The sequence below is a fragment of the Micropterus salmoides genome, unplaced genomic scaffold (assembly GCF_014851395.1).
Source record: "Micropterus salmoides isolate LMB-PRFRI ecotype aquatic unplaced genomic scaffold, ASM1485139v1 Ms_hic_scaffold_22, whole genome shotgun sequence".
In the NCBI taxonomy this organism is placed as follows: Eukaryota; Metazoa; Chordata; class Actinopteri; order Centrarchiformes; family Centrarchidae; genus Micropterus; species Micropterus salmoides.
The window spans coordinates 7,378,928-7,405,391 of record NW_024041373.1 but is presented as its reverse complement, the minus strand read 5'-3'; the positions used below and the strand labels follow the sequence as shown (position 1 = coordinate 7,405,391).

Genomic DNA, 26,464 nt, shown 5'->3' with positions numbered 1-26,464 from the left:
CTCTACAAACGACACATGCACTTCAATGTTGGAAAAATACATTTATTCACATAACGGATGCCGTAGAACTCCAAACTCACAAGCAATGTCCGTACAACACAGATCACACTTTGTCTCTTTTGGCGGAGTGGATGCTTTTACAGTGAACGTACCGGGGAAGTCGCGGCTTGCAAGCTGGAGGAGGATGTCTGAAGCTGGCACAGTTTTCATGTGCTAGTTAAGTGGTCAGCTATGTGCCGTGCCTCGGTCCTCTGAAAATTGTCACATGAAAAACTGACATTGATCACATGCTGCCACTGATTTAAAGCAAACCCATTTACTATTAGTGCTATGTTAGTCAGTTCACTGAAATTACAAAAAGCCCTCACTTAATCCTCTGTAGATACAGTACTTTCTTCCAGGTTTTGACATTTCCATTGCTTTGAGAAATGGTGTCCCAGTTAATTGAGATTGCTGTCAAGAGTTTTAATTTTGTACTTAAAAATTCCAGAATTAAGACATTTGAAAATTGTATTTATTGTAAAAGGCAACTGAGGTGTAGGCAGAAATAAATATCTGCACAGCTAGTGAGGAGAAGCTTGTTCTTAATTTGATTGAACTGGCCCTTTAATTTCCTGCCAACAGCTCCAGAAGGGGAACTGTATGTTGAATAAAAAGACAGACAGAAAGTCCAGACTAAGTTGTAGGTTTCACATCTCCCAGAGAAAAGTGCTGCATCAGTTCCCCGAAACTTTCATAATGCTCAGTCACTGCAAAAAGCTCTGATTAAAAGGATTAAAGCATCCACATTCTCCATCCACCGTCTGACAGACGGCCTTATGGCAACAGGCTCGACGGGTGATGAAGCTTTAAAAACGCATCAGTTACTGGTGTTTTGCAAAAACAGATAACGTTAGACAATTTTACGTGAACACTGCCAAGGCATGTGAACGAAAAAATTAAAGACACCCCTCAATGCAGGGGGTCTAAAACACCTATATTAACATCCTTTCAGTGGTCAGGGTTTAGATGGTTCTCTTTAGAGTCGCATTAAGATTAAACCTCAACAGTCGCAACACATTCTCGCAATTCTTCCTGGTTGTGGGTAATGTACTGCGTCATGATTCACAACACGTTTTATTGTTTTATCAGGAATACATTCCACTTTCACACACTGAACATTAATCACCATTCAATATAAACCCCAACGTTGGCAAAGGGGGCTTTTCAAATCCGCAAACTAAGCATTATAAAACAATTTATAATTATTATAAAACTAATTACACATGCCCCGCATCGTCTTCCTTTAAAATACAGCAAGTTTACAATAAGTATTAGTTATGTGATTTTGGAAGCACGTCCACCCCACAGTCACAGCACGAGTTCTTGGAAAAGAGATGGGGGGGGGGGGGGGGGGGTGTTGTGTGTAACCATGCTCCAGTCTGTGTCCACAAGTCTCATTTTTCTTCTTACGAAAGCGTCGGGAGTAAAAATGTGTAGTGGTGGTGGGGATCCTTGCGTGGATGTCAGCGACAGACGGGGGTGGTGGGGGGGGGAGGTGTAGGAGGGTGGGAGTAGGTTGTAAGGGTGGCACTGATCCCAAGTTTGTTTCACCAAAACTTCCTGCTCAGAGTCTGACAGTTTATATCCTCCCCTCCCTCGGCCCTCAGACAGAGGTGTGCGGTTTGTCCGGCTGTCCTCCGGCCTTCGGAGCCTCCTCAGGCTTCCTCCTGCTCGGGGAAGTTGAGGATCTTGCGGTGGGCTTGCCTCAGGTACTGCTGCTGTTTGAAGTACACCTTAAATGCCCCCTTGATGGCCACAAAGGCGATACCTCCCTGTAGGAAGAAAAATATATGGTGAACGAGGGCTTAAAGACATCAAAGCTCCCCCCCCCCCCCCCCACCAATGGCTTAAGAAAGATTTTAATTTCCACGCTGGCTGTCACATATGACAGCACCTGACATCCCATAAACACATACACAGATAAACAGAGGGGAGATCTCCCTGGTTGCTGCCTGTCCAGCTATGAGCAAAGAATATTCTGAAACGGGTACAATGCTACATTGCAGTTTCAGTGTAAATGACGGCACAGAAAGAGTTAAGAGTAGCTCAACATTTCGGGAAATGCACTTCTTGCTGAGTGTTAGAGAAGACCGATACCGCTCTCATGCCTGTACGGTAAATATTAAGCTACAGCCAGCAGCTGTATACAGACTGGAAACAGCTAGCCAGGCTCTGTCGACAGTAACAAAATCTACCCGTTTCTTATTCTAGTATGGAAATTTTAGTAATGCTTAGATTATTGTTTAGACTTACAGGTTTATTGTGAACAAAACCATTGGAGCTTTGTCAGATAAAAAAAAAGGGCTGGAGAACAATTATCGCAATATAATTTTCTCAACAATATAACAAATGTTCAATAAATGTTTGATAGTATTCACTCGAATCATACACAAATTTTACTGATGCATATTTGACAAAATTTTTTATCATACTTGTTTTGAAGGTTCTACCTCAGATTTGTGAAGTGATCTACTGTTTGTCATCTTCTGACCAAAAAGAAGAGTTTAAACCAGTTAACAATCAGGTTTCTTCAACTTTCACTCAGGAGCAAAAATCAGCCTTTAAACTCAAAGGAAATAACAATTTGATACGCATTGTGATAATCATCGATATCAAAAGATATGAAACTATCGTGATAATCGTCATATCGTCCGTATTAAAAAAAAAAAACCTGAAAAGAAATAAAAAGCAGAAATTACTAAATAGGTGAAGAAAAGAAAAGTGTGTCGAAGTACGACCACTAACAAATCATTCAATGCCGTTATTGCAATGGAACTTTTAAAAGTGCAATAACGTCAACAACTGTTTCGCTCTTCAATGTTTGCTTTTGTCAACAAAAACCTTGAAATTTCATGCTTGGTGTTTCTCACATTTTAATATAATACATAAAAGTAACCTGTCTGAACATCTTTGGATAACTAAACCTCCTTCCTGCAAAGGTGAATCTTTGGCTCCACCGAGCTTTCAGTCTGTGTCACTTAATTCAGTTCAGCTTTATTAGCATGAATGTAAAACGACACTCAGAGCTCAGCCGATTAGGACGGAGCTTTCATAGCATCAGCGCAGCCCAGATCCCCTGAGCCACTCTGGTTACCTCTCTGTCTCCCACAACTAGGTGAGGGAGGCCGTGAGGTTTCTCTTTTGTACGAATGGCTTCAACACTAGCTGAACTAAAACAAGGGAAGCAGGAACAAAGTATTACCATTTAACTCATCGGAACACCTACAGAATTATTTAGATTTATGAACTAAAGTCAGCAGCAGAGCCGGTTCCATTCTGAGGGGTGGCCAACAGGCAGAAGCTCCAATTATCGAACGCACTCACGTGTGTTTTCTGTATCGGATGTGCGAGGGATTTCTGGTTGTACCCACCAGGATGGTCCTCTGCAGGTTGGAGTTGACGCTGCTGAACATGAGCTTCCCCACGATGGTGGCGATGGTGGGGAAGACCAGAGCGCCACACAGGATCCGCGTGGCCGACACGTGGTCCGCCAGGGGGCTGGCCTCTGCCGGGATACGAGGAACTGGGCAGCCAATCCCTGCAGAGACGCACAGACAGCGGCAGGGAGCCAGGTGAAACATACATGATTGGATTTGTACGAGAGATCAGCTGATCTAATAAGCGGGGGCGGGGGGGGGGGGGGGTCATACAGACTGTGCAGTACAGACTTCTACATGGCCAACAGCAGAAGCAGAAAGACAATGAGTACATTTCTGAGTGATAGGGGTTTCTACACAGTGTGTGTCCTGACCAGGGAATATGCTGTTGAGGATCTGCAGTTTGTTAGAGTACTTCCTCCACAGACGCAGGACGTAGTCCTCCCAGCGGATCATCTTGCCGAGGATCAGCATGACAGGGATGGTTGGCAGGCCAATGAGCAGGAACAGAGGGTCGGCCCGCTCCATAACGTCCAGGCCCTCCTTATGGCCCACCACCTGGAGAGCAGACGGGACGGTGAGAATGGAAAACTACAGCAGAGGAGTGAAACTGGTCGACTTTTACTTAGAAGTGAGAAGGAAAGACTCAGAGGCGAGCACAAAAAGGGGCTGAGACTTGGACACGTCTAAACATAGTTTTGTAAAATTGGTAAATGTCCAAAAAGAAATGAAACTTGTCAAACTGCTTTTAGTACACTAGGATTTGAATTTGGAGTCAAATTCACAACCTTAACTAGACTAATCAGACCCATTTTACAAAAACCACCTCTGAGGGGGGTCAGTGGCCGTACCTGCATGACCGTGACCGCTCCGTAGGTGACGGCAGTCCAGTAGATTGAGCCCACCATGATGCCAGCTGCAGCGAAGGGGCCGGCCTTAGAGATGAGCCGGTCTGCCAGGTCCAGCACGTAAACCACGGGACCTGAAGGAGGAACAAAGGAAGTGAGACAAGTGGTGCACACGCAACTGTTATTTTGAAGTTCTTCCCACCACTGTTTGGTGTGTAGTCAACAGACGCCGATGCACAGGATCTCATTAATTGGGGTTTTAAAAATTCCGATAACGAGATGTCGGTTGAAAGACATTTTTAAACTTAGATGTGTTTAAGAATTTTGACTGAGATACATACTGAGCACCGTTAGTAATGGCACTTCTGTTCTGCAGTTTCATTAGTGATCAGCCAACATATTCATAGATACTGATATTTGTTTTAAGTTAATGGCTTTTACCATTTCAGACCGTTATTCCTACAAGGTCAGAAATGTACGAGACTAAATCAGACATTATTCAGCAATATCTGATGGAGGGTGGTCTGTGGTTTTAATTCCCTTTATTTTTTTATTTTATTTAATCCCAGCTAACGCCAGTGCAAAAAGACTTATGCAAATCCACACATGGACATCCGGTCACTGGCAAACATTCAAACACATTTTTGTTACGGTGTCTCGAAATGTCATTTACGTGAGAGGGAACACTCTCAAAGTCTGCAGATCCTGCTTAAGAGACAGCACTGAAGCCAAATGTAAGGTAACACAGCCAGTGAACAGTGAGAGAGTGTACAGCAGGGGTCATGAGACTCCTGCTGGTGAAACACCCATGGGGAGTAGAAAAGCATCTAAACTTCACACATACACATCTATTCAGCCATCATTGTATGTCCTACTCGTGTAAAAGAGGTAAAGAGACGCAGAAATCTAACCAGCACTGTGACCTGTAACCGTTTCCATTTCTACCTATGGGCTGAGTTAACTGTCGAACAATGAAATACTTGGAAGACACGAGGAAGCTCGCACTAAACACTGCAACAGGAAAAATGACAATGCAGTCATGTGAAAGTTAAAGAAAAACGTTGAGGCAGGCCAGGTATGGTGCACACCTTGCATTGCAGGGTTATTAACAGACAGGGAGGAGGGTGCTCAGGCAGGTTCCACCAGGCTTAAAAATAACTGGGCTGTTTCACAAGCATGTAAAATGGATTAATCTGAAGTCCAAACTTGTCTTCAGAGCACCTACGTCCCCGCCTGACAGGAGGAGGAGGAGCGGGACCTAAAAAAAAAAAAAAAAAAAAAAAAAACCCTACTGCATCCTCTCTGGCATTCCAGGCTGACTCGAGGGAAATCATGCAATATTTACAGGGAGGCAACCTGATTTCCTCACTCAGACAGACCCATCCATATCCTATTAATAACTCGTCCAGGAGTCAGTGGGAGGAGAGTGGGGTGGGGATGCTACCAGAGGAGCCGAGCACTCAACAGCACCGGGTCCTGTAGGCTGAGAGTTACAATGCAACTCAAACTGCAAGATATGAGCCACAGCCCAGAGGAACTACTGGCTCTGAAGACCTATTTTCTATACCCCCTTTTTATTATAATGAGTGCTGCCCTTCATATACACATTTTCTGCCAAAGCAGGAACAGTTTGGGGTATTTTTCATGACATTTCTGCAATGGACCCTTCGCTAAGCTTTTGTTACTGTTAATACACAGACAAGCTTTGGGTTCTCGCATGGCACATCTGCAGTTTACAATAACTGTCAGATTTACCACTCTAAATTCTTAGCAAGTCATTTTTTAATAAATGAGACCTACATTTCAGACAGCAATATCTTCTTATTTCTACCCCACAACATTTCTACCCCGATTTTGAAGGCTCCAATGACAACTGTGGCTGATTTTATCAGCCTCCTGCTCAACTACAGCTAAACGAAGGAGCGGACCGTTGACTTCAGGAAAAAGGAGGCAGAGACAGATCATAGAGAACCTGACATGGTCATCTCACATCTCCACGCTGGTAAAGAGAGCTCAGAAAAGGCTATATTTCTAAAGGAAACTTAAAGGAAAAATTTTAGTGCCAAGCTCTTATGAAGGAGCAATACAAAGCATCCTGACGGGAAACATCACAAACAGCAGTTGTAGTATTATAGGTACTGTAGGTATGATTAGGAGAAAATGTAGGACCAGACTCTTATTTCATTGTATTATTACTCAATTTGGCTGCTTAGCTCACACACAAATGATTGTATTGTCAATGCTGACTGTTGCTTATTTATGAATATTTAATATATAGAAAAAGATTATCAGTATTTGAAGTCAGAGGCTTTAATAAAAGTTCTGACAAGCAGAAGTAACTATATTTACCAGAATTCAAACATCTGCAACAGCACACATTACCTGACAGTATGGGTTTAGTTTTGAGATGTTAAAACCTTCATACATTTGATGGATTATTATACAGAAATGTAAAATAATCTCCCATTTATAAAAGTGGTTTAAAGGTTATTTCAAAAAGGCGTTCTGACATTCTTATCTCTTGGGAAGGGTGACATTTTTAAGTAGTGATTTTGACACACGTCTTGTCTGGTTGAGAAACAGAACTACGAAGCGGTATTAAAAACAGTGCTGGGTCATTGGTCATTGTGAAAGCAGGACTTTGTTCAAGAACCCTTTCCCCTCTGGCCATGTCAGCAGCAGACTGATAAATATATAATCCTGCTCATTTATGCCACAAGGCTGGTGTGTACGGCGAGGAAAACACACAACAGGCCGACCTGTGGCGCAGAAAGCTTCCATCGCTTTAAGTTAAGGATGACTGTGTTGTAGTTTGTTACAGGCTGCTGGCGAGGGAATTACTGGCAGAGCCGCCGAGCCATCTCCAAGTCATCAGTTTGATTTAATGCAAACACCTGAGCAGATACATTTACGTCAGCCTGCTCGTCGCGTGTAAAATCAGCAGCAGCTTTCTAAAATTATTCTGGGGCTCGGTGGTTATTTTGGGGTTGTGGGCTTTTACAGTTGGGACATAAAGACTTTATTAAGCCGTTTGTACAGCCAGGCCACTGTGAGGCTGTTACCCATAAGTACTTGCCACAAGTTGTATACAATTCAGCCACTGTTAGCGGTACATGTATTTCTGCAGCTGAGTACATTCACTAAGAAAGCTTTGAGTTAAGAGCAGTTCATTGCGTTTAAAGCGGGTCTTTCTTTCCTGGCCACTTGTTGAGGAAGGAACCCAAAGCAAGCAAGAAGCATTTGGCGCTTTTAAAGCTACTTAACATGCAACGGAAATAACACTTTTATTTCAAAAGTACTTTTAAACACAGAAGCGCTCTCGTCTACAGCCAGCCTTTTGATGCTTTCCAGAGATCCTTTTTACTGCACCTGTGTTTGCCGACTGGATTGATCTCGCTTTGCTTGAGCGCATTAATATGGCACATTTTGATGACAGGGTTGGAATCTCTTCCTCCCTGCCTAAGCATTACGGCATCGCAGCCGGAGGGAACTGGGTCGCCCTTAATGGCCGCTGGCACAATGGAGAGCTGAGCAATTCATTCCAGCCACTGGCAGCACATTCCATAATTAAGATAATTAAAAAAAGAGAGAGGGGAAAAGTGCAACTGCAATTCTTCAGTAGTGGGCACGCATGCTGGCACAGTGTTCCAGCTGGCTTGTTTACTCTCTAGGCAATGTCCGTAAAGGAGGAGCAGCAAGGACACACCGTCCTCGGAGTTATATTGCTAGCCAAATTAGCATGATAGGCTGGCTTTGGCTCTGCAGCAGGTGCTGGTGGGAACGTGGCCAGACCACCATACAGCTACTCTTCTCTTTGTGGGCTGCAGTGTTAGTAGCTTCTGCACCTCCTGTGTCAAGTCAGTGAAAACAATCAAGATATGGGTTAATAGGAAAGGTCATCTGTGCCCCCCCCAATCTGTCCAGACAGCAGGCAGGGGTCCCACCCTGGATCCCAAGCATCAGTAATGCCCGTCAAGCCTCTAGAAATGAACTGGTCTCTGCAGCAGCCCTGAGAATATAACTACTGTGGCACGTTCCCAACACTCCTCCCCGTGTCTACCTGTCCGCAGCTTTGCCTCCATCACCCAAATTGAAAGCGGTCACCCCAGTGTTTTTAACAAGCTGTGAAATTGCTATTAGTCTGAGGGCTAATTAAAGTTGCAGCAAATATCACAGCTTGTGAAGCCACTAAAATTATATTTTAAAGTTTTAAACCAAAAATTATATACATAGAGCTATGAAATCATGGAGAAAGTAAATCATAAATAAAAAAAGGGGAGTATTATGTCTATATAACCATAAAGAATTAAAAATGGGAAAGGAACACTGCAGCAATGATGCAGCAAAACAGACTCCTCCTGCTCACTTTGAAGTGCACTAATGCCCTGCGTATCCTGCAGCTAGAGCCTGGAACTCCTCAGACAGTACACACAAAATCAGCTAAGAGGTGGAGAGATTAGTAATAGTCACATTATTCATCAAGAATGATATAGTTAAGGCCTTTATCGAGCCCTTTGCCTGTGTAGCTACTGAATGCAGATGTGGGATGATGTGTTTGAGATTTTTTGGTTCAAACTACATTGCTGGTTTAGGTTTCAGAACCGTGTGATTGGCTGGAGGATTAATGTCAAACATAAAAACCCACCTATCTGGTAGTCTAAGAAAAAACCCAAGTATTTGGCATGATGTCAGACATGGGCCAAACTGCATTTGCAGTGGGTAAAGATGCAAAATTAGCAAATCAGCATGCAACTTTTGGAATGTGGTGCTGTGCTGGAAAGGATCAGGTCTGAGAAACATCCTGTTCTTTATAATATAGAAATTACAGACCCGATGAGTTCTGATGATATGTGAATGTGAGATTTAAGTCGCAGGGAAACCCTGGAAGACAGCTGTGATTTCATGGATTCCTCAGCAGAGCGGCACACCACTCCACTCTGCTCAGTCAGCCTTTGATGAGCTGTTCCGTCAGCTCCTCCCGTGACCCAATTTCACTCCCACTCTGCTCTCCCAGACCCATCCAGCATCTCTGCACCACTCCCTCAACACCTCTGTCTGACACGAGCTAATGGGATTAGGAAAAGAACAGTTTTCGCTGAGGAGCCTCTCCACATACACAGCTGTTACAGGGGAAATGAACCTTGTGTTCATGTGTTCTGACCACAGTGGGTAGAAATCACTTGACTTCAGTCATTTTTGGTTTTAGCACTTAAATATAAAATAGAACAAATGGAATGTGACCTTTGTCTGGACAGTCACATTGAAATTCATGCGACTCCGGCGTTACTCTAAAGCTACCATTGTCACAATTCTGCGCTAGCTGGTGCTGCGTTGACCACAAACAGCAATGGAGGGGGGTCAGTGGACTCTTTCCTAGTCATCATCTACTCCCAAATTCCCTTTTGTCAACCTGGAATCAACTTTCAAAAAAAAGCGTAGGCGCTAACCTCTGTGGTCTCCTAGTTGACTTTGGTAAGACAGCGTGCGACGTCGTGTTATTCTTTTGTGCATGCAAGTCACTTTCAGACTGGGGCCGGTTCACACCATAGTCTGATAGGGGCCAGTCAATCAAATCTTCCTATATAGTGTCTTTATTGAAGTTATTGCAATGGTGGCAGAAGCCTGCTATACCATTCTCTAAGGGTGCTATCCCTCAGCAGATCATCCACAATAAAGAGGAAGTTCCCTTTCAAAATAAACCACTAACCTATCCATCACGATGCTCCATTGCTGCTGGCCAAACCACTTGAGCAAAAGAACACAAACTTGAGGAGAGGTGGGTGTCAGGAGCACATGAGCTTGAGGGTAAACATTTTACCTTCTGGGCCACAACTCCTCGATGGCAGTTATAAAAAGGAAAAAGAGAGCTGGCCAAGAATAACTAACCACAAAGACATGAAGGTGTGGCACACCAAGGAAACACTGATGCAATGTGACTTAAAAGTGACTTTAAAAGCTACCGTGTGATGCAGAGTCTCAGTTCATAATGTGCCTTCAAGTCAGAGCATGAGTGTGAGTGAGACAAACATTGGAGAACACAAACATGTTTATCCTCTCTGGGAAGGGAAAAAAAAAAAAAAAGTCTGAGTTTACACTGAACCAGAATAGATTTGCATTTACCTTCGCTTAAGTTTGAACATTAACCTAAAATAAATTTGATTTGTGAGAGTCCAAAACAAAATTAAAAAGATAAGTGTTCAGTCCTCCAGGAAAACATGCTAATGTATCACTGAAAAAGACACCCGAAGTTGAGCTGAAATAACACAGATGCGTACTTTTTCACAGCAGACAACTTGTTAGAGTAGCAACTGCACGGGTGTTATTTATATGTATTATATATTTAAGTTCTGACAATGAGCCAGCAACTGAAGCAGCTAAATGGAATTCAGCCATCATTCATTTTATTATATACACCTGTGCTTTGCCTACTGTGGCATGTCAAAATGTCTTCTGTGAAAAGGGCCTTTTGTGATTCTAGTCGTAAAATGTTAAAGCAATGAGTGTAATGTAGAGCATCTGCAGATACTGCAGCCTCTATTCAACAAACCCCACTTTTCAGTTCAACTTCCTGTTAGGCTCCAACTGAACTGTTGGAAAGATCAGATCATTTTTCATGACAACTGAGAAAAGCTCAGCTCAAACTTTGTTCTTCATTTTGGAACACCTGTCAGACGTGCACTGATGTGGCACGATTGTTTCTGATCTGACATGACCCTGTCAACTGCCCCATATTAGTCAGATACATTTTTTGTAATGTAATGAAGATATTTCTTTTCTGCATGTAAGGGTTTATATAGAGCACCGAGGCCTTGTTCAGACCGCCTGCCCAAATCCGTTTTATGGCGTATCCAGATTAATTTTAGAAAGTCTGAACAGCACAAAACCACATGCCATATTTGAAGGGGGTTTGAAATCTGATTTCTCAGCTGTCTCATTATGGAAGTTCTGGCTGTTCAGATTTTTTCAAATCAGAAATTATAAATAAAACCAAACAGTATGTGCCTATAGTCTTGTCTTAAAAATATATTGTCCTGTTCTGCACTGCAAATTGGCGCGACTGTTTGGCGGGCCAGATGATGGACCTCCATTTCTCAAGATTCCGCGCTGGAAAGTCGCATCACCAGCGTACATTCTTACCGATGCCCATGCAGATAGGTCTGGACACACAAATGCAATGTGATCACTTGCAAATAACAGTGCGGACAATCTGTCCTAAACATCTGATTTGCCTGCAGTCTGAACAGAGCCTAACTGACAGTCTTAGTGGGACCTGTAAGCAAATAAACACAAGCTTTAACAAAAAAAATGTAAAAAAAAAAGATAAGGGGGGGGGGGGGGGAATAGGGCCCGACAAACAGTCACAAATATATAGGACTCAAACAGCAAAGTGCCAATCAACTCTCAGAGGGAGACAGACATACACAGGGTTAATTTACTGAGGAGGAGGAAATTTGCTTGTATAGCCAAAGTGAGTGACAGCACAGCCTTGGTCACTATAAATATACATGAACCTATTTACCAGCCAGGCCAGGCCTCCTGCAGACTAACATTGTCTTAGGGCCAGCTTCTGTCTCAAATTGCAACTTCTCTCTGAGGTTGAAATAGCAGTGGACCATTGGCTGATTGGTAACCCAGTGACAACTCCACACTGTGTCCAGGCTTTTGACATTTGACTGTAAAAATTCGGGAAAAAAAGACAAACTATTCTTTTTGCTGTACCTCGAGTCAGTCGCTGCCTTAGGGAAGTATAAAGGAATCCGAGACAGAAACTAAATAATGAGGAGCTTCTGGCCAAATAAGCATGGCTGTGTATGGTGTATGTTCGCTGGATGAGTCATAGCTTGTGTTTGGGAACAATTGAAGCCCTCGTCACTCTGACGTGTCAGGATAATTGAGGCAGCGGCTTCTCTAAACGGCTGCTGGTCAATCAGCCGGGAGCCTGGCCATATAACAAGTGAGCCCCCTTCGGTTCTTCGTCAGGCTGAAAGGAAATATTTACCCTGATCGCCACAGAACCTAAGCTGGCTCCAGAGTAAATAAACATCCACTCAGGCAAGACAAACTGAATAGCTCTCAGAGCTTTGGGTACAGTCACCAGCAGCAGCTATTAAGAGCGTCCTCAGAGCGGAGCTTCAGCAGTCCATTTACATGGAAATTTGCTCTATAATGCCGCTTCTACGTTGACAGCTGGTGGAAAATTTGAGTTTTCATGACATTTTGACAGAATGACTGATAACACTCTTTGGCAGTTTCTCAATCTATCTAACCGGCAATCTTTTTTACTTCTCTTTACAGTTTAAATATGCATCACACACACTTGTGGGTTTGAGTAATTTTTTTAAGACAAAAGATTTGATACAAGATTCTTAAATATGAATTGTTCTGGTTTCTACTCCTCTATGACAGTAAACTTAATATCTTTGGGTTATGAACAAGACATCTGAGGACATTGTGTTTCCCATAGCCCAAGATAGAGTTACCATTTTACAGAGCAAACAACTAATCGATTAATCAAAAGAAATTATCGACAACCCTACTTTAATGAGCAATCCATCAATTTAGCATTGCATCCTAAACATTGCCAATAGTCAAAGTTTAAACAAAAGTAGAACCAGATATAATCTTGTCAAATAGTCCTTATCAAAACCTGGCACCCGCATTACCCACAATGCACCTCAACCGCCAACAGCTGGGTCGAAGTGACATCACCTGAGGCAATTTATCAGGTTTTGCACAGTTCCCTCTGGAACCATCAACAGCTTTATACAACCTCTTTCACATGTTCAGTAGTACTCCCAAGAGCTGTAAACAGAATGATGTAGAAATCGGTGGAGTGCCCCTTTAAACAACTTAGCATCACAATCCATTACAAAGTTCTGTATAGTTTTCTCTGGTTTTTGAAAGTACCTGATCCTACGTATGCTGATTGCTTCTTACATGAAAATGATAAAACCAGGAAAATTTGAATCTTAACTCCGCATCACTTGACCTTGGAAAATATAACTGTAAGTATGTCCCATAACAATTTAATTGTTTTAAGTTTTCCGAAAGCACAAAAACTTTCAAGCATGTTTACTTTTCAGAAATTAATCATATTTACCCTATAAAGGAAAAAAAAAAAAAAAAAAGCTATGGCTTCATGGTTGTCTTATTTCTAAGCCTCCAGCTCATCTTCCCAGCCCTAGATCCCCCCCACCCCCTTGTGAAATGCTACCCACCCAGTTTGGGAAAGACGATGAGGTATTCTGCGTTGCATTGTGGGCAGGCCACACGGGCCGTGCTGTTGCCCCGCTGCTTCTCATCCACCCAGCGCTGCAAGCAGGACTGGTGAACCCACTTGGTGGAGCCGCGGCAGCGACACGGACGCACCCACTCTGCTGTGCGGTCGTCTTCGTCTGTGGCAAAGCATACCCAGCAACTCCTGAAAAACAAACACACACCCCCCCCCACAGGTGAAGACAATGACACATTCACACACCCTGATAACTGCAAAAAAAGGTTACAGATATCTAAATGAATATTTTTGGTAGTTGCATTACAGTTTTACACTAGCGTTCGATCAATATGGGTTTTTCCATGGCCAACACTGATATTTAGAGTGCAGGGTGGCCGATGGCTGATACACAGTGTCGATATCAAAACAGAAAAGTCATGTATAATTTCATTATTTCATGCAGAGTACAATGTACATGTTATCTTAGCCATTCATGTGTCATTTTAGATGACAATGAAATAGAAAAAATACAATTGGTTTTGCTGTAGATTTCAGAACGTGACTGGTGTTTAAGAGTGGGGTACATTTTGTCGGCTGCATTATCCTATACAGTATAACTATATATTTAACACTAGCCAGTAATTGTTTTACATTAGATCTGCGATTTAGGATGGGAGGAATGTGTAAACATTTAGAAAAGATGACTTAAGATATTTAGGCAAACATTTGCTGCAGGATGCACGAGTTACAGTAAAAGGCTCCAAACTCACTTTTTCACCACCTCCCCAAAACTCGCAACGGGGATCGCCAACATTGTTCAAGAGCAGCCACACTGACCACGCTGCCTGCAGACATTTCCTGTTCAGCCTTGAGTGGATGCATCGGCCAATGCAGAGGGTCTTAAAAAGGCCAGATATCGGCCTGATTAATTGGCCAACCAATTAAATCTGTCCATAACTAGTTCTGACTGTTCTACTGGCCAGAAAAAAGAACTGTCTACAACCGTAGATTCTGTGGTGAAATTACAGGGAGCCAGGGGGGTCTTTGCACCCCCAAAGGGAGCCAAGTTCCCACAGAAGCAACAAAATTAGTTCTGAAACAAATTAGCTATGAAACTAAAAGGAGGTGGTCTTTATTTTTTTTGTAATGTTTGGCAATAGGCGCAGTGGCTTAATAAAGTCAGTCTCTCTCCCTCCTCCTGAAGCCGTCTACGGTTCTGACAGTGTTTTTATGACAGGCCTGATCTCACCATGGAATTTTAATAAAATGCTGTATTTCAGCTATATAGGCCAGTCAACTATGTTGTTGGTTTTGTTTGTAGGTTATGCTTTTTAACAGTGAGGCACATGTGTGAGCATCTGTTTGTATCTAGTAGTCTGGAGTCAAAGATCGCAAGCAAGACTAATCTTTCATGTCGTCGTCCCCCCCGAGTGGAAAACAGGCAGTCAGCAACACAAATTCACATCAAACAGTTAATAGTTTAGGCTTATTTGGAGTTCTTACTGGAAAAGTGTTGGTGAGGCCATTTTTCAGCATTTAGGGAACAATGACAGAGGTAGTGATCAAAGTCCCTCAAATAACTCCAGACTAAATGGCCTAGATGGAACACACATCACTCTGGGCCAGTGACTCCGCATGAAATCAGCCAGGATCAATAGATAAACCCTATAGGCAAACAATCCGTTAGGATGACTGCTTGTCAAACATATCTGACAGCACGGCAGGAACTGTTCAATGCACACACACGCCCATACAAACAGCCCTTTCATCCTGCCATCTGGAAACAAGGCAAAGAATTTCCAGGGGATTACATTTCAGATCACATCAGTGACAAGATACCATTTCTTATCAAAATCAATACTTTCTGTTATACTGTTTCTCTTGTTACTGAATATGACCACTTGCTTTGCATCTAGTTGGCTCTACATTCTTTTGACACTGCCTTGAAGATCAATCACATTGTTACTTGAGCCTATGTTCACCAGGGCACCCCTGTGCACATGAACACTATATTCTGATAAACCATAGCTAGTATGTGCAGTGAAAGCAGAAGGGGGTTTGGTTGCAGAACACTGAGACAACGCAGTCTCCCTTCTATGTGACAACCAGAGAAATGCCCTGTTCTGGCCACAAGCCAAACCATATTTTAACATCCCCCCTCCTGCCCACAAGTATCCCAACACATCCTCATTCCTCTCCTCCCACACACAGTGAAGGTCCTTCTGAGTAAACTGTTCTTCTGCTTTAAAAAAAAAGGGTATGAGGCAGGAAGAATCTGCCTCCTCAAACGTATGCCTCCTCACAGGAAAGCAGCAATTAGTATGTTTGGCATGTCTGCGGTACTATCTTCTAATTAATTGGGACTCCTATTGTGAACAAATACATCCAAGCCCTCCTCTTCTCCATGTTTGTCCAACATCTGGGAGGTAATTTGATCCAAGTTCCCTGACCTTACCACAGTACATCTCTTACTGTGACATTATATTCCTTTTCCATAATTAATCAGCAGCATGCGACTGGCTGGAAGGTACCCCACCCCCGTGTCTCACTGCATGGAGGCCGAGTTCAAGAATCTAGACTGGTGACTTTCTTATCTTTGCTACTATGTACCAAGAAAATAGTCATAGGTTAGACCTGAATAATTGATTTGAGAAAATCAGTAACACCAGGTTCCCAAACTATGACTAGAAGTCCTATTGGTTCTGATAAAAACTAACAAATGCATTTTTACACCAGTGGGATAATTGTTGAAATTAAACCAAATAACCAACTACATTGAAAATGGCAAGATTTCATTTAAGCCACGTTCGCATTCAATTAGGCCTGAGGCCAGCTTGTTGCATTTACAGCCTGACAATCCGTGTGTGACATTTACAGTCTCATTTTCATGATTACACTGAACCTTGAACAGTTGGCATTTCACTGGATGAATGAAACAATGATTAGTCTACACACACCTCCCATAGTTTATATTCATTACACAAAGTGAATTATTTCAAGCGTCCACCCCCCCCAAATTTTAAATCTTGATTATGGCTTACAGCTCAAGAAAATTAATTCCAGTATCTTGCCGTATCTCTTCCCTGCCAGGGTTTAGTCAACTAGATGCCTTCTTCCCGCCTGTGGAAAAAAAGAAAATACCAAATTGTTTCTTGGAGACAGAGGTTGGTGAGTTCTCTTCACTTCAGAGCAAACTTTTGTTGGCGGCCACCTCCAACAGCCCTTCTACACTGGCTTTATCATTTGAGTAGTCGACTCCACGAATCCCCACAGTACACACCATGTATATTTCAACCCTTACTCCCAAAAGGTGAATAATGGATGTCAAATCTGTGGCCTTCTGTCATAGTCATACTGTGGGTCTAGATGTGCTCTGTTACTGGGGCGTAGAGGGGGCTCATCTGTGAAAGACTGGAAGGCCAACTTGGATTATTTGCTCAGGTTGCTGCCTGCCTGCAGTGGATGATTTTCCAGTACTCCCCTGATGCTGAATAAAACATGACTATGCAGGAGAGAAGCCTTAGGGTCGAGGCGCTCCGGTAACATGGCCAGCTTAAGGGACACATGTGGTGAATCTGAGTCAGGTGGTGAGCTCTATAAGGACCGGAGACAGAAGTGATGAAGTCGTTTCCATCAAACGGCCCACCACATCTTTGCTTTTGACAGGTATGCGAGCCTGCACCATACTCAAAAAAATCTCTTTTTCCATGTCTTACACCAATATCCCCAAAACAGCTCAGAGGCTGAAACCGATGCAACTATAAAACATGACTATAAGAAGTTGAGTACAACAGTGGACAGATGTCTCCACAGGAGCAAGACCGAGGAGAACAAAACCCAGCGCTCCCTTTCGATTCCTGTAACCCAGCCCCGCAGCATGACAGGACCTAATACAACAGCATCGAAATGCTATCCTCTGTGCGAAACCTTAATCTCCAGCTCGCTGTTGCCTCAGCCCTGTTTAACAGAACACTGGGGCAGATAAGCCTGCGCTGCACATGCACAAAAAGGTCTCCTGCATACAGAGAATTCATGTGCAACACAACATGAAAACTGGCTATAAATTAAAAATAGACAGTAGCAAAAGTCTGATAAACCAGTGTTTAAAAACCTAACTCAGACTTACTGATTCATATGGTGGAGCAGGTACTTGTTATTCTACAAAGTCTTTACAACAAGCAACACCTGCAAAGTGCCAAATGTAAAAACAAAACTGAGTCTCTCTACTATGTTTTGTTGTCAGTTTGACACCCACCCTCCAACCCCGTGTGCATTTTTATACACATCAACATTGCCGCAGAAACGACCTTCGAGCGCTCCTAGTTCTGTGACACCGTTTACCATACAGGAAATTAGATACTGAGCTAAACTATCACTAACCACCGGTCTGCTGCTGCAACCCGGTATCACACCAAAGCATGTAATACACACACCTCTCCACCATGGCAGTCATATTTTCACATTTACAATACCTTCTTTTTCTGCATTCAGTTAGCAATAATAAATGTGACGTCTGGGGCACCATGGTAGTCTAATGGTTAAGCTGCATACAACATAACCGCAACGTCCATAGTTTGAATTTGTGCCACAGCACCAGTTAGCTTTAGGCAACAGGACTACTTTGTTAGTTTTAGGAAAAGATTATGGTTTGAGTTTAAGTATGTCCTTAAATCAATGTTGACTATTTGTTTCACACAGGAAAAGAATTCCTCCTCCTGTGTTTGACCCAATACTTTTATCATTTAATCTTTAAGTTTATTATATTTTAGTTTAACAGCAAATACTTCAGTCAAATGTTGAGATCAAGACTTCTTAAGTTGTATTCAGGCTTTAAAGTGAGTAACAGTTGTTTTTTTTAATTTTGTTCCTACTTTTGCTCCGGCCACGTACGATTGTAGTCAACATAATACCTTATTATCTCAATGAAATATTGTCAAACAAATGTATGAGTGACTAAAAGGCATTTTATTATTTTGGCCAGTGGATTTTTTTGCCCCCCCCCCCCCCCCCCAGTCCCCTTAGGCCAGTGAGTGAAAGTTAAATTTCAGACACTGCTCACATGTGACTTAAAACGAAGCCCAAACCTACAGACACATGATGTTGACAGATGCGACCACACCTGACACATTCCCCTCTTACTGCTCAACAACATCTGGAAGGTTTCCATGAAAATGTCCTTTAAAGAACAGGAGATCTGATGATGGCAACTTGCCTGAACTATGCTTAAGCAAGGTGACCTGCCGCCTCAACCACTTATTTACATGTTAAACAGGCAAATTCAAGTGGGACTTTTCTGTTTCCACAATGTGCTTTAATCCACCTAATGCTAACCGACTGCTTTGAAACGTCAAGGGCAGGCAAACAGCACGGTGTATTATCCTTTTTATTTCACCAGAATGTGCAGCAATAAAGGACTGTAGATCCTTCCAGTCAAGCTAGGACGTCATTATGTGTTACAGTTCAGCTGAGGATAAAATTTTGACAAAAAGAACAAAACTGTATCAAAGTCACACCGTGGTGGTGGTGGTGGTGGTGGTGGTGGTGGGGGCTCTGAGTAGATACAGGAAGACAGTGGGATTGACACTGTGTACAAACATTGTCATCGTCTCACAAGTCAGGCTCGCGTTCTTTAACAAGCACATAAGCCACCGCACAAAGGCTCCCTTCGCTCGGAAGCAGTCATGTGACTGTGGAAAAGCTGGAGGTTCCTCAGCACAAAGCCAGGGTACAGGAGCACCGGATTCTGGCCCACAAACATCTTTAAAGGAAGGTTAAGACCTAGGGGGCCTGCTCCATGTCTGACTGCTTCTATTAAATTACAAACTGGTCTTGTCCGTGTCAGTTAAAACAACCACCACCAGCCAGGCTGTTTGCCAGCCTTGAATAGTCTAGTAACCAGAGTCTAAGATTAGTACTTTCATGTGTCAAGATCATGATTAAATGAGTCTCTGGCAGACAAATTTGTGAGGTTCCGCTCAGCGGCTGCCACGATGACTCGAAAATATGTGATAGTTTTGTAGTCTTGGAGATTTTCCACATAGGTGGACAAAATAACAGGGTGCCCTTACAATATTGTGCAATCAAATAAAACAATCTCCAGCCTCTACAATTACCAGATTTAAATCCACACCTTGTTGACAGTGTCATCAAAAACATTTCAGTCTTTCAGTTATGGCAAGTATATTGCATTATTGTTCATAATAGTTTGTGACATTTCCAAAACAGAAACTAAACAGTAAATATTATTCAGGGAGGTGTGTTTGTTTATCACATCATTGACACAAGTTAGTCAACTAACACACCGCGATACAAATTTGTGTACTTCTACTACTTGCAGTACTACATACTGTGACCTTTGTATTATATTAACATGTGCACAGGACTCCAGGCTGCCCCACATGGGCCAATCAAAGCATAACCAAGTTAAGACTATGACCAGTGGTGATTAGATCTGCAACAGTTAGTGGATTAAACAACTGAAAGAATTCAATGCCAACTATTTTGATTTATTGTTTCAGTCATTTTTCAAACGTTTGAAAAAGTCAAACATTTCCATGTTCCAGTTTCTTAAAGGTTTGCTGCTTTTCTTCGTCATTTATGATAAATGAAGCTTCTTTGGATTGCTGGTTGTGATTAGCATTTTTTCAAAGTTTAGGCATTTTACAGACTACAGCATTAATGAATCATTAAAATAATCTGCAGATTAATGGATAACAAATAATTGTTGGGTGTAGCCCTCTACAATCCATTAATGGACATGTTTTTAGGGTTTGTGTTACATTTGGTTAAGGTTAGTGTTATATCAATGAGATTTCCCAGGGAAATAGAAAACAGGCATGTGCGTGTCCAAATAGTTTCCAATGACCATCGAATATTTTTGCTTGAAATGTCCATCCATAATAGACATGAATGATGATTTTGTAAACATTTGACCCAAATGTTGTCAGAATACCTTATGACATAACTGTTACCTTCTCTGCGTTGCAATTTTAGAAAAAGTAGGCTTGCCTCTTTGCTAGATCAAAGTAAAAATCCCTAACAATACAGTTTGATAAATTATATGCATCTTTATCTATCTAGTTTTTTTACAACAAGATAATGAATGTCACTTTTCTCAGGATAGAAGTGAGCGTGTAGATACCAACTCCACCCCTTCCAAAAATGTGCACCAAATCATGGTCAATCATTAATAGCACTAATACACATACAGCACACAGCCTGTTTATATTCATACATGAGCAACAGGGTCAGATCTGGAAAACAAAAGCAGATAAGACCGTAAAACACGGAGGTTGTGAAAGCGCCAATAAAAAAAGGTCACTACACCCAGAAATGTGTTCCCCACATCTATTTGTGAAACACTGCATTGCAGGGGCAGCTGGCTGCTTGTGGCAGGCCCAGATAAGAGCCTGTGGAGCCTTATGTTTGCCAGTGATAGAGGCTCGGTACACAGCAATCTAGAAGCAAGAGGACATGACATAGCCTATATCTTCCTGCTATCAGCGTCTCAAACACTGTCAGGGTTACTGCCTTACACCCGCAGCTAAAGCAAATTTCACAAAGCTCGCATGCCCGTCCTTTCCCCCTGCTACTTTACCATGTGCTTGGGAAATGGTTTCAAAGTCCAAAGTTCAATATTGACAAAGTGCTGCGTCAAATGCCTTTTAGAAACACACTGCACAAGCTATTAAATGCCAGTGACTATTTTGAGGGAAACAACCCACTAATGTGCTTGGACCTAATGTAGCATCTGCTCGCCGCCGCTCACACAGAAGATGGAAAACTCTGGAAAACTGTCGCCTGATTTCGCTTGGAGAGCAGCAAGCATGGCTTTGTCTGACTTTACAGAAAGTGAATGAGAGCATATCCATGAACCCTTGTTTTATCATTACATCAAGAATAAAGGTGACATCTTGCCTGGTCAGTTATGGAAAATCTTTGAGATGCTAGGCCATGTTAAAAACAAGACTCTCTGCCCATTTTGGTGGAAGACACTTAGGTCTTATCACATCCATCTTAATATGCAGTGCATGTGTGGCCAAGTCCAAGTTTGCGCTTCAATTTTGTTAGATTGACAAGTCAAGGCACTCAACTTAATAAGCATAACCTGCCAGTTCAACCAATAATTTTATTGAATTCATCATAGGGCTTCAATGCCCCAGCCACACAATTTTGAAGAGAAGTCAAGATGAACACTTTGCATATCATGACTTGCCCTTTCTACAATGACAATTCATTTTTTAATAAGGAAAATGTACTCATTACACAGACAACATAAACTTAATTCATATAAAAAACACCTACTCCAATCCTGGGGTTACTCTAATATTAAGTTTGATCTAGCAGATTTATCTTGTTTTGCAACTGTACTTCATGGGTAACCTACTCAATTCAGTTTTATTGCCTGATTCAGCCTTACAACCCCTTGAGGTTTACTAAAAGCGAAAGCTTGCAATTCCAATGTATTGACATACCAATGCTTGTTTGACTTTTTTCACAATTCAGAGGAAGTAAAAGAGCCGTCCGATTGGCTGGACAGCAGCGCAGGGGCATGACATCTTTTCCACTGGCAAATGTCTGCCAAAAGGTGACAGCAAAAATCATCACTAACACAAAATTGCTTATCGCTGTTCTTCTTAAATAGTTTCATATCACCAGCAGGCATTTAAAAGTGCAACTACAAATGGTGGTCTTTAGTGAACGCTGCTCTATAAGCCTCTACATGTGACTAAATGCCATCCTGTAAAGCAAATACAGAGTGCGTTTATTTACAGCGGGGTGGCTAACCAGGAGGTTTAATCCAACTTCAGTTTTTAGAAAGCTAGCTAGGAAAAATAAATAAATAAAAAAAATCTGTAAATGTCGATCTGCAACTTTACATTAGTTTTATTTCTTGATTTGTGGTTCAGATCAGTTCAATGAAGTTCTTCTGACGCCCCCACGACCCCCCAGCTAATTACAATACCTACATCTTACAACACATGTATCCAATTAGAAAGTAAAATAAAATGAATAAATTATAGGCTGTCTTATAAAAGTGAGAGCGGATTACTTAAATTTTACAAATTCATTTTAAATGCTTCAAAACGGTTGGCAATCCACATTTGTGTAAATATATTCAGCATACCAGTATTTGAAGATGTCTAAAACCGAGCTTAACCATGTCAATGTGACATGCTTCAGCAAGAACAAATATCACATCAACTACAATGCAAGGGGACCCATGTAAACTATAGATGAAAATAGCTGATGTTACATTTGCTTTTATGTTGTATTTGATTTAATGTTGAACAGGGCACCATTTTTTTTATAATATATTCTATAATGTGATAACTGTGTAAATGATCACGATGGGACCACCTCTGCCTCATTTTGAGCCACATAAATCCCTGAAATTTGGTTAAATCAGAAGAGATGTGTAGTTTTGAACAATATAAATCTTGGGGTATTTTAATTAACTGAACAAATCGAAACCAGCATTTTGTGTTTTCGAGATTGTCTTAACTGAAAAGCCCTGTTCAATTACTGAAACCTTTCAGAGCTGAAAACAAACAATTAATGTACTTGTCTAGTCTTTGCCCACAAAGATAAAATCATCCTTAACTTAAACTGACAACAGGTTCCAGTGAATTTCAGTGTGTTTACATTTGATCGCAGACTGAATTTTACAAAACCAAGCCATTCCCATCTCATACTATGTTTTCACAAACATGGCCAGTGATCTTCAGCACTTAAGAACTTTCTGTTCCCACCTACCTCTCACAGCTTATTTTGTGTTTCAACATAGGTCACACAAAGCGTATTTGCTTGTTTTTCCTCCTGCTGTCAGAAGACTAACCCTAAAATATCACAAAATTTTAACTGCTCTCTAAATTAGCTGCGACACTTCATTAATTTAACTTCCCACTTTTTACCAAGATGCTATGATGATTTGAGGCCTGTATAATTTTATACAGTCTTTAAATGGGTACACTATTTCTGCAAATGAAACGTGAGTTTTGCCCTCTCTACATGTGGGTGGGGCTATGTCAGGAAAGGGCTGGCAACATCTGAGCTACCATATAATTTTATCCAGTTTCACCATCACATGAAACTGAATACCTATTCAGATGAATTAAAGCTACAGGACAAAGTCTTCAAAACTGCATATCAAGCCACGCTACCTTTAGCCACAACAACAGACAGACATCTGTTGGTATAAGTTGAACACAAAGAATGCACTAGACATATCTAGCTGATGAGTGCGACATTGATATATTAATTGATATAACATATGTACTTTTTCTTGTCCACATCCAAGATGGCAGCACGTCTGTCAGTATGTCTGTTCTAGTGTTGGCTGAGTGATACTCATATCTGAAAAATTACTGGTCGATTCTGCAAGTTGTTCGGATAATAACCCCTTTCTACTGGTTTTGGTAGATACTATACATTATTCGGTTGGGGGTTCAGGGGCTTGCTCAAGGCCACCTTCGGCAGTCCCCAGGAGGTGAACTAGCACCTCTCCAGCTACCACTCCACATCTATTGGACGAGCTGGACTTGAACCGGCAACCCTCCAGTTTCCAGCAAAGTCCTTATGGACTGAGCTACTGCCACCTCAAAAGATCACGGATGTAAATAAAATGGAATAAAGTTCAATAAGCTGCGTCTTTGGGAGCTGGTCTCATTGGACGCATTTAAATTGATTCTAAATTAATTGGATGGCTATAGAGGTTTTAAGATTTTATAATTCTGTAATTTGTTCTCATTTTAAATTGTTTTGTGTTTGTCTTATGTCTGAAATATTATTTGTGTTGCTGCCTGTCTTGGCCAGGATACCTGAAGTCTTTTACCCTCTGTTAAATAAGATAGTGAGCTAACCTTTGTCTTCACTACTTCCAGTACTACTTTGAAATTATTTTCAAGAGACATTATAGTTGGTTTGATAGATACTTTTTACTTAGTATTTTATTGGTTAGGTGTCTTAAAATACACAGTCACTGAATGCATGACAGTAGAGCAGCATGAACAAAAAGCTGCAACACCAACTAAAAACACTGGAAAGGTTCACAGCAGGAACAGACACTTTAGCCAACACAACCCAGGAAGCCAAACAGACAGAATGATCATGAATGCTGAATGTGAATTTAACGTGCTGCCTAGAGGGGTTAGCTGCTGGCCATCACAAATAAAAAGAAGGATCAGCCTTTAAGACACAAATTTGAGGCTGCAGTGTCTGGATTTCATTTTGGATGTTTTGTGTGACCGCCAAAGTGACGAGCTACAGCTTTGAGCAAGGGTCAAAGCCTCATACTGGTCCAAGCGACCCGCAGAGTTGCTGACTGTGTGCCTTGACAACCCTGATGAAGTGTACTGAGGGGTATGATTGTATGCGTTTATGGCTCAAAATAATTCCACACATCACGATGATCTCCCCTCCATGTGACTATGAAAAGGTTCAACCTGGGGAGCCGCACACTGCAAAATAAAACTTATGTTGCCGGATGCTTCAATGTCAAACGGCATGTTTGAACTCTTGTCAATGGTAAAACTTGCCACTGTAACACTCCTACAGCTTCAACTGGAATTCACCTACTTGTGTGTGCATGCATTGGACAGCTATGACAGTTTGGGTGACGCAAAGCTAAACCTGTTCATTGAAGAGATTTCACCACACAAACAGGGTTGGTCAGTAAGTACACATCCCCCCCCCCCATTGACAGCTTTGATTTGTTACTCATGCACACTCTTGCTTTAGCTTGTACAACTTAATACAAATAGTTATTTTTCAATCAGGTTTATGGTGTTGACCTTTCCAACCCCGATTTTGCCCCTAAAGACAAAGCTTTGTCTGAAGATGTCTGCACCCCCCCACTCTGTCTTTGTTCTCAGTGTAGGCGCAATATGTTTAGCTCTATTTTTCAAATCTGTGTGGCGACAAACGTTTTCCATGCACACAAGTCAGACATATCATGTTACTTGGGAATTACTTAATGTGGTCATTGTGTGCACACGTGTGTGCTTGAATAGTACATATTCAGGGGAATGAAAGCAAACTTGTCATGGGAATGGTTTTCAGTGTCTTATGTAATAGAAGATAGACAGTTTACTCATTCAGTGCTATAATGATTGTTAACTATGAACGTGACAATTTTTGAAATGCTACTGATATACCCTTCTCGTCATAAAGGTCAGTAGTTTACAGGTCAAATGTTTGGGTGAGTTAAAAGAGGCAGTTGACACGAAGTCTCTGGGTTGGTTTACGTGTAACAAGGTAAAAAAATTAACTATATAACGCTAATGTGCATGTGTTCGAGTTGATAGGCAGGTATTATGATCACTCAGCTGTGTTAACTTAGTCTGATATTCAGTTAGTAGTGGAGGACATCCTGTCTCAACATTGCAGAAATACATTAACATAGCAAGCTAACGTTAATAGTACACAAAACAGTTTAAATACATTTCTCGGTATAAAGTCGACGTGTTAAAACAGACAAAAAACTAAGTTAACTTCCCCATATCTGTCGAGTGTTGTGATTTCACGTAAAGCTATGTCGCTACCATTAGCATGTTAGCCTTAAACTTGAACTCACCTGTCCAAATTTTGCTGCATGGCCGCTGCACTCTGTTCCTCCATTAGAAGCAAAAATAAATACTGAAATACTGTCTTGTTGGTAGAGCAGATTAACTGTCTTAAGTTACGGATAAAAAAAATTAAAATGGTAGGCCTGTTAATTTGCTGCAGCTGGCGTTGAATTACTTGTTAGCTAGCTAACTAGCTACATAGGCCTTTGTGTTGTTACGGCGCGTCAGCTGCAAAAAGGGCCAATTGTTTAGCATACAACTATTCCTTCACGGGCATGGCAGTTCATCTACGAGCGATGCACTATTTCAACTCAAATTTAACTTGACATCGGCTACGGCCTCGTTTGTCACTAGTATTATCGCATTGGCGTGGCCGCTTGTCTCCATTGACTGGAAGCCTGTGAGGCACCGCAAAAT

At 41.8% G+C, this 26,464-nt stretch overlaps 1 protein-coding gene across 2 annotated transcripts; it reads right to left on the bottom strand.

Moving 5' to 3' along the window:
* Positions 1 to 28: 28 nt before the first annotated feature.
* march5 (membrane-associated ring finger (C3HC4) 5) lies at positions 29 to 26,458 on the bottom strand. 2 transcript variants are annotated; one of them, XM_038737308.1, is made up of 6 exons: positions 26,056 to 26,458; positions 13,486 to 13,688; positions 4,271 to 4,401; positions 3,794 to 3,977; positions 3,367 to 3,580; positions 29 to 1,814 (listed from the first exon to the last, which is right to left on the bottom strand). In XM_038737308.1, exons 1-6 carry the CDS (start codon positions 26,097 to 26,099, stop codon positions 1,748 to 1,750), a joined length of 843 nt encoding a protein of 280 aa, XP_038593236.1. In that variant the 5' UTR covers positions 26,100 to 26,458; the 3' UTR covers positions 29 to 1,747. The 2 variants fall into 2 exon arrangements, with proteins under 2 accessions (XP_038593236.1, XP_038593235.1); XM_038737307.1 differs by having other exon boundaries at positions 1,079 to 1,814; positions 3,414 to 3,580; positions 26,056 to 26,456.
* Positions 26,459 to 26,464: the final 6 nt, after the last annotated feature.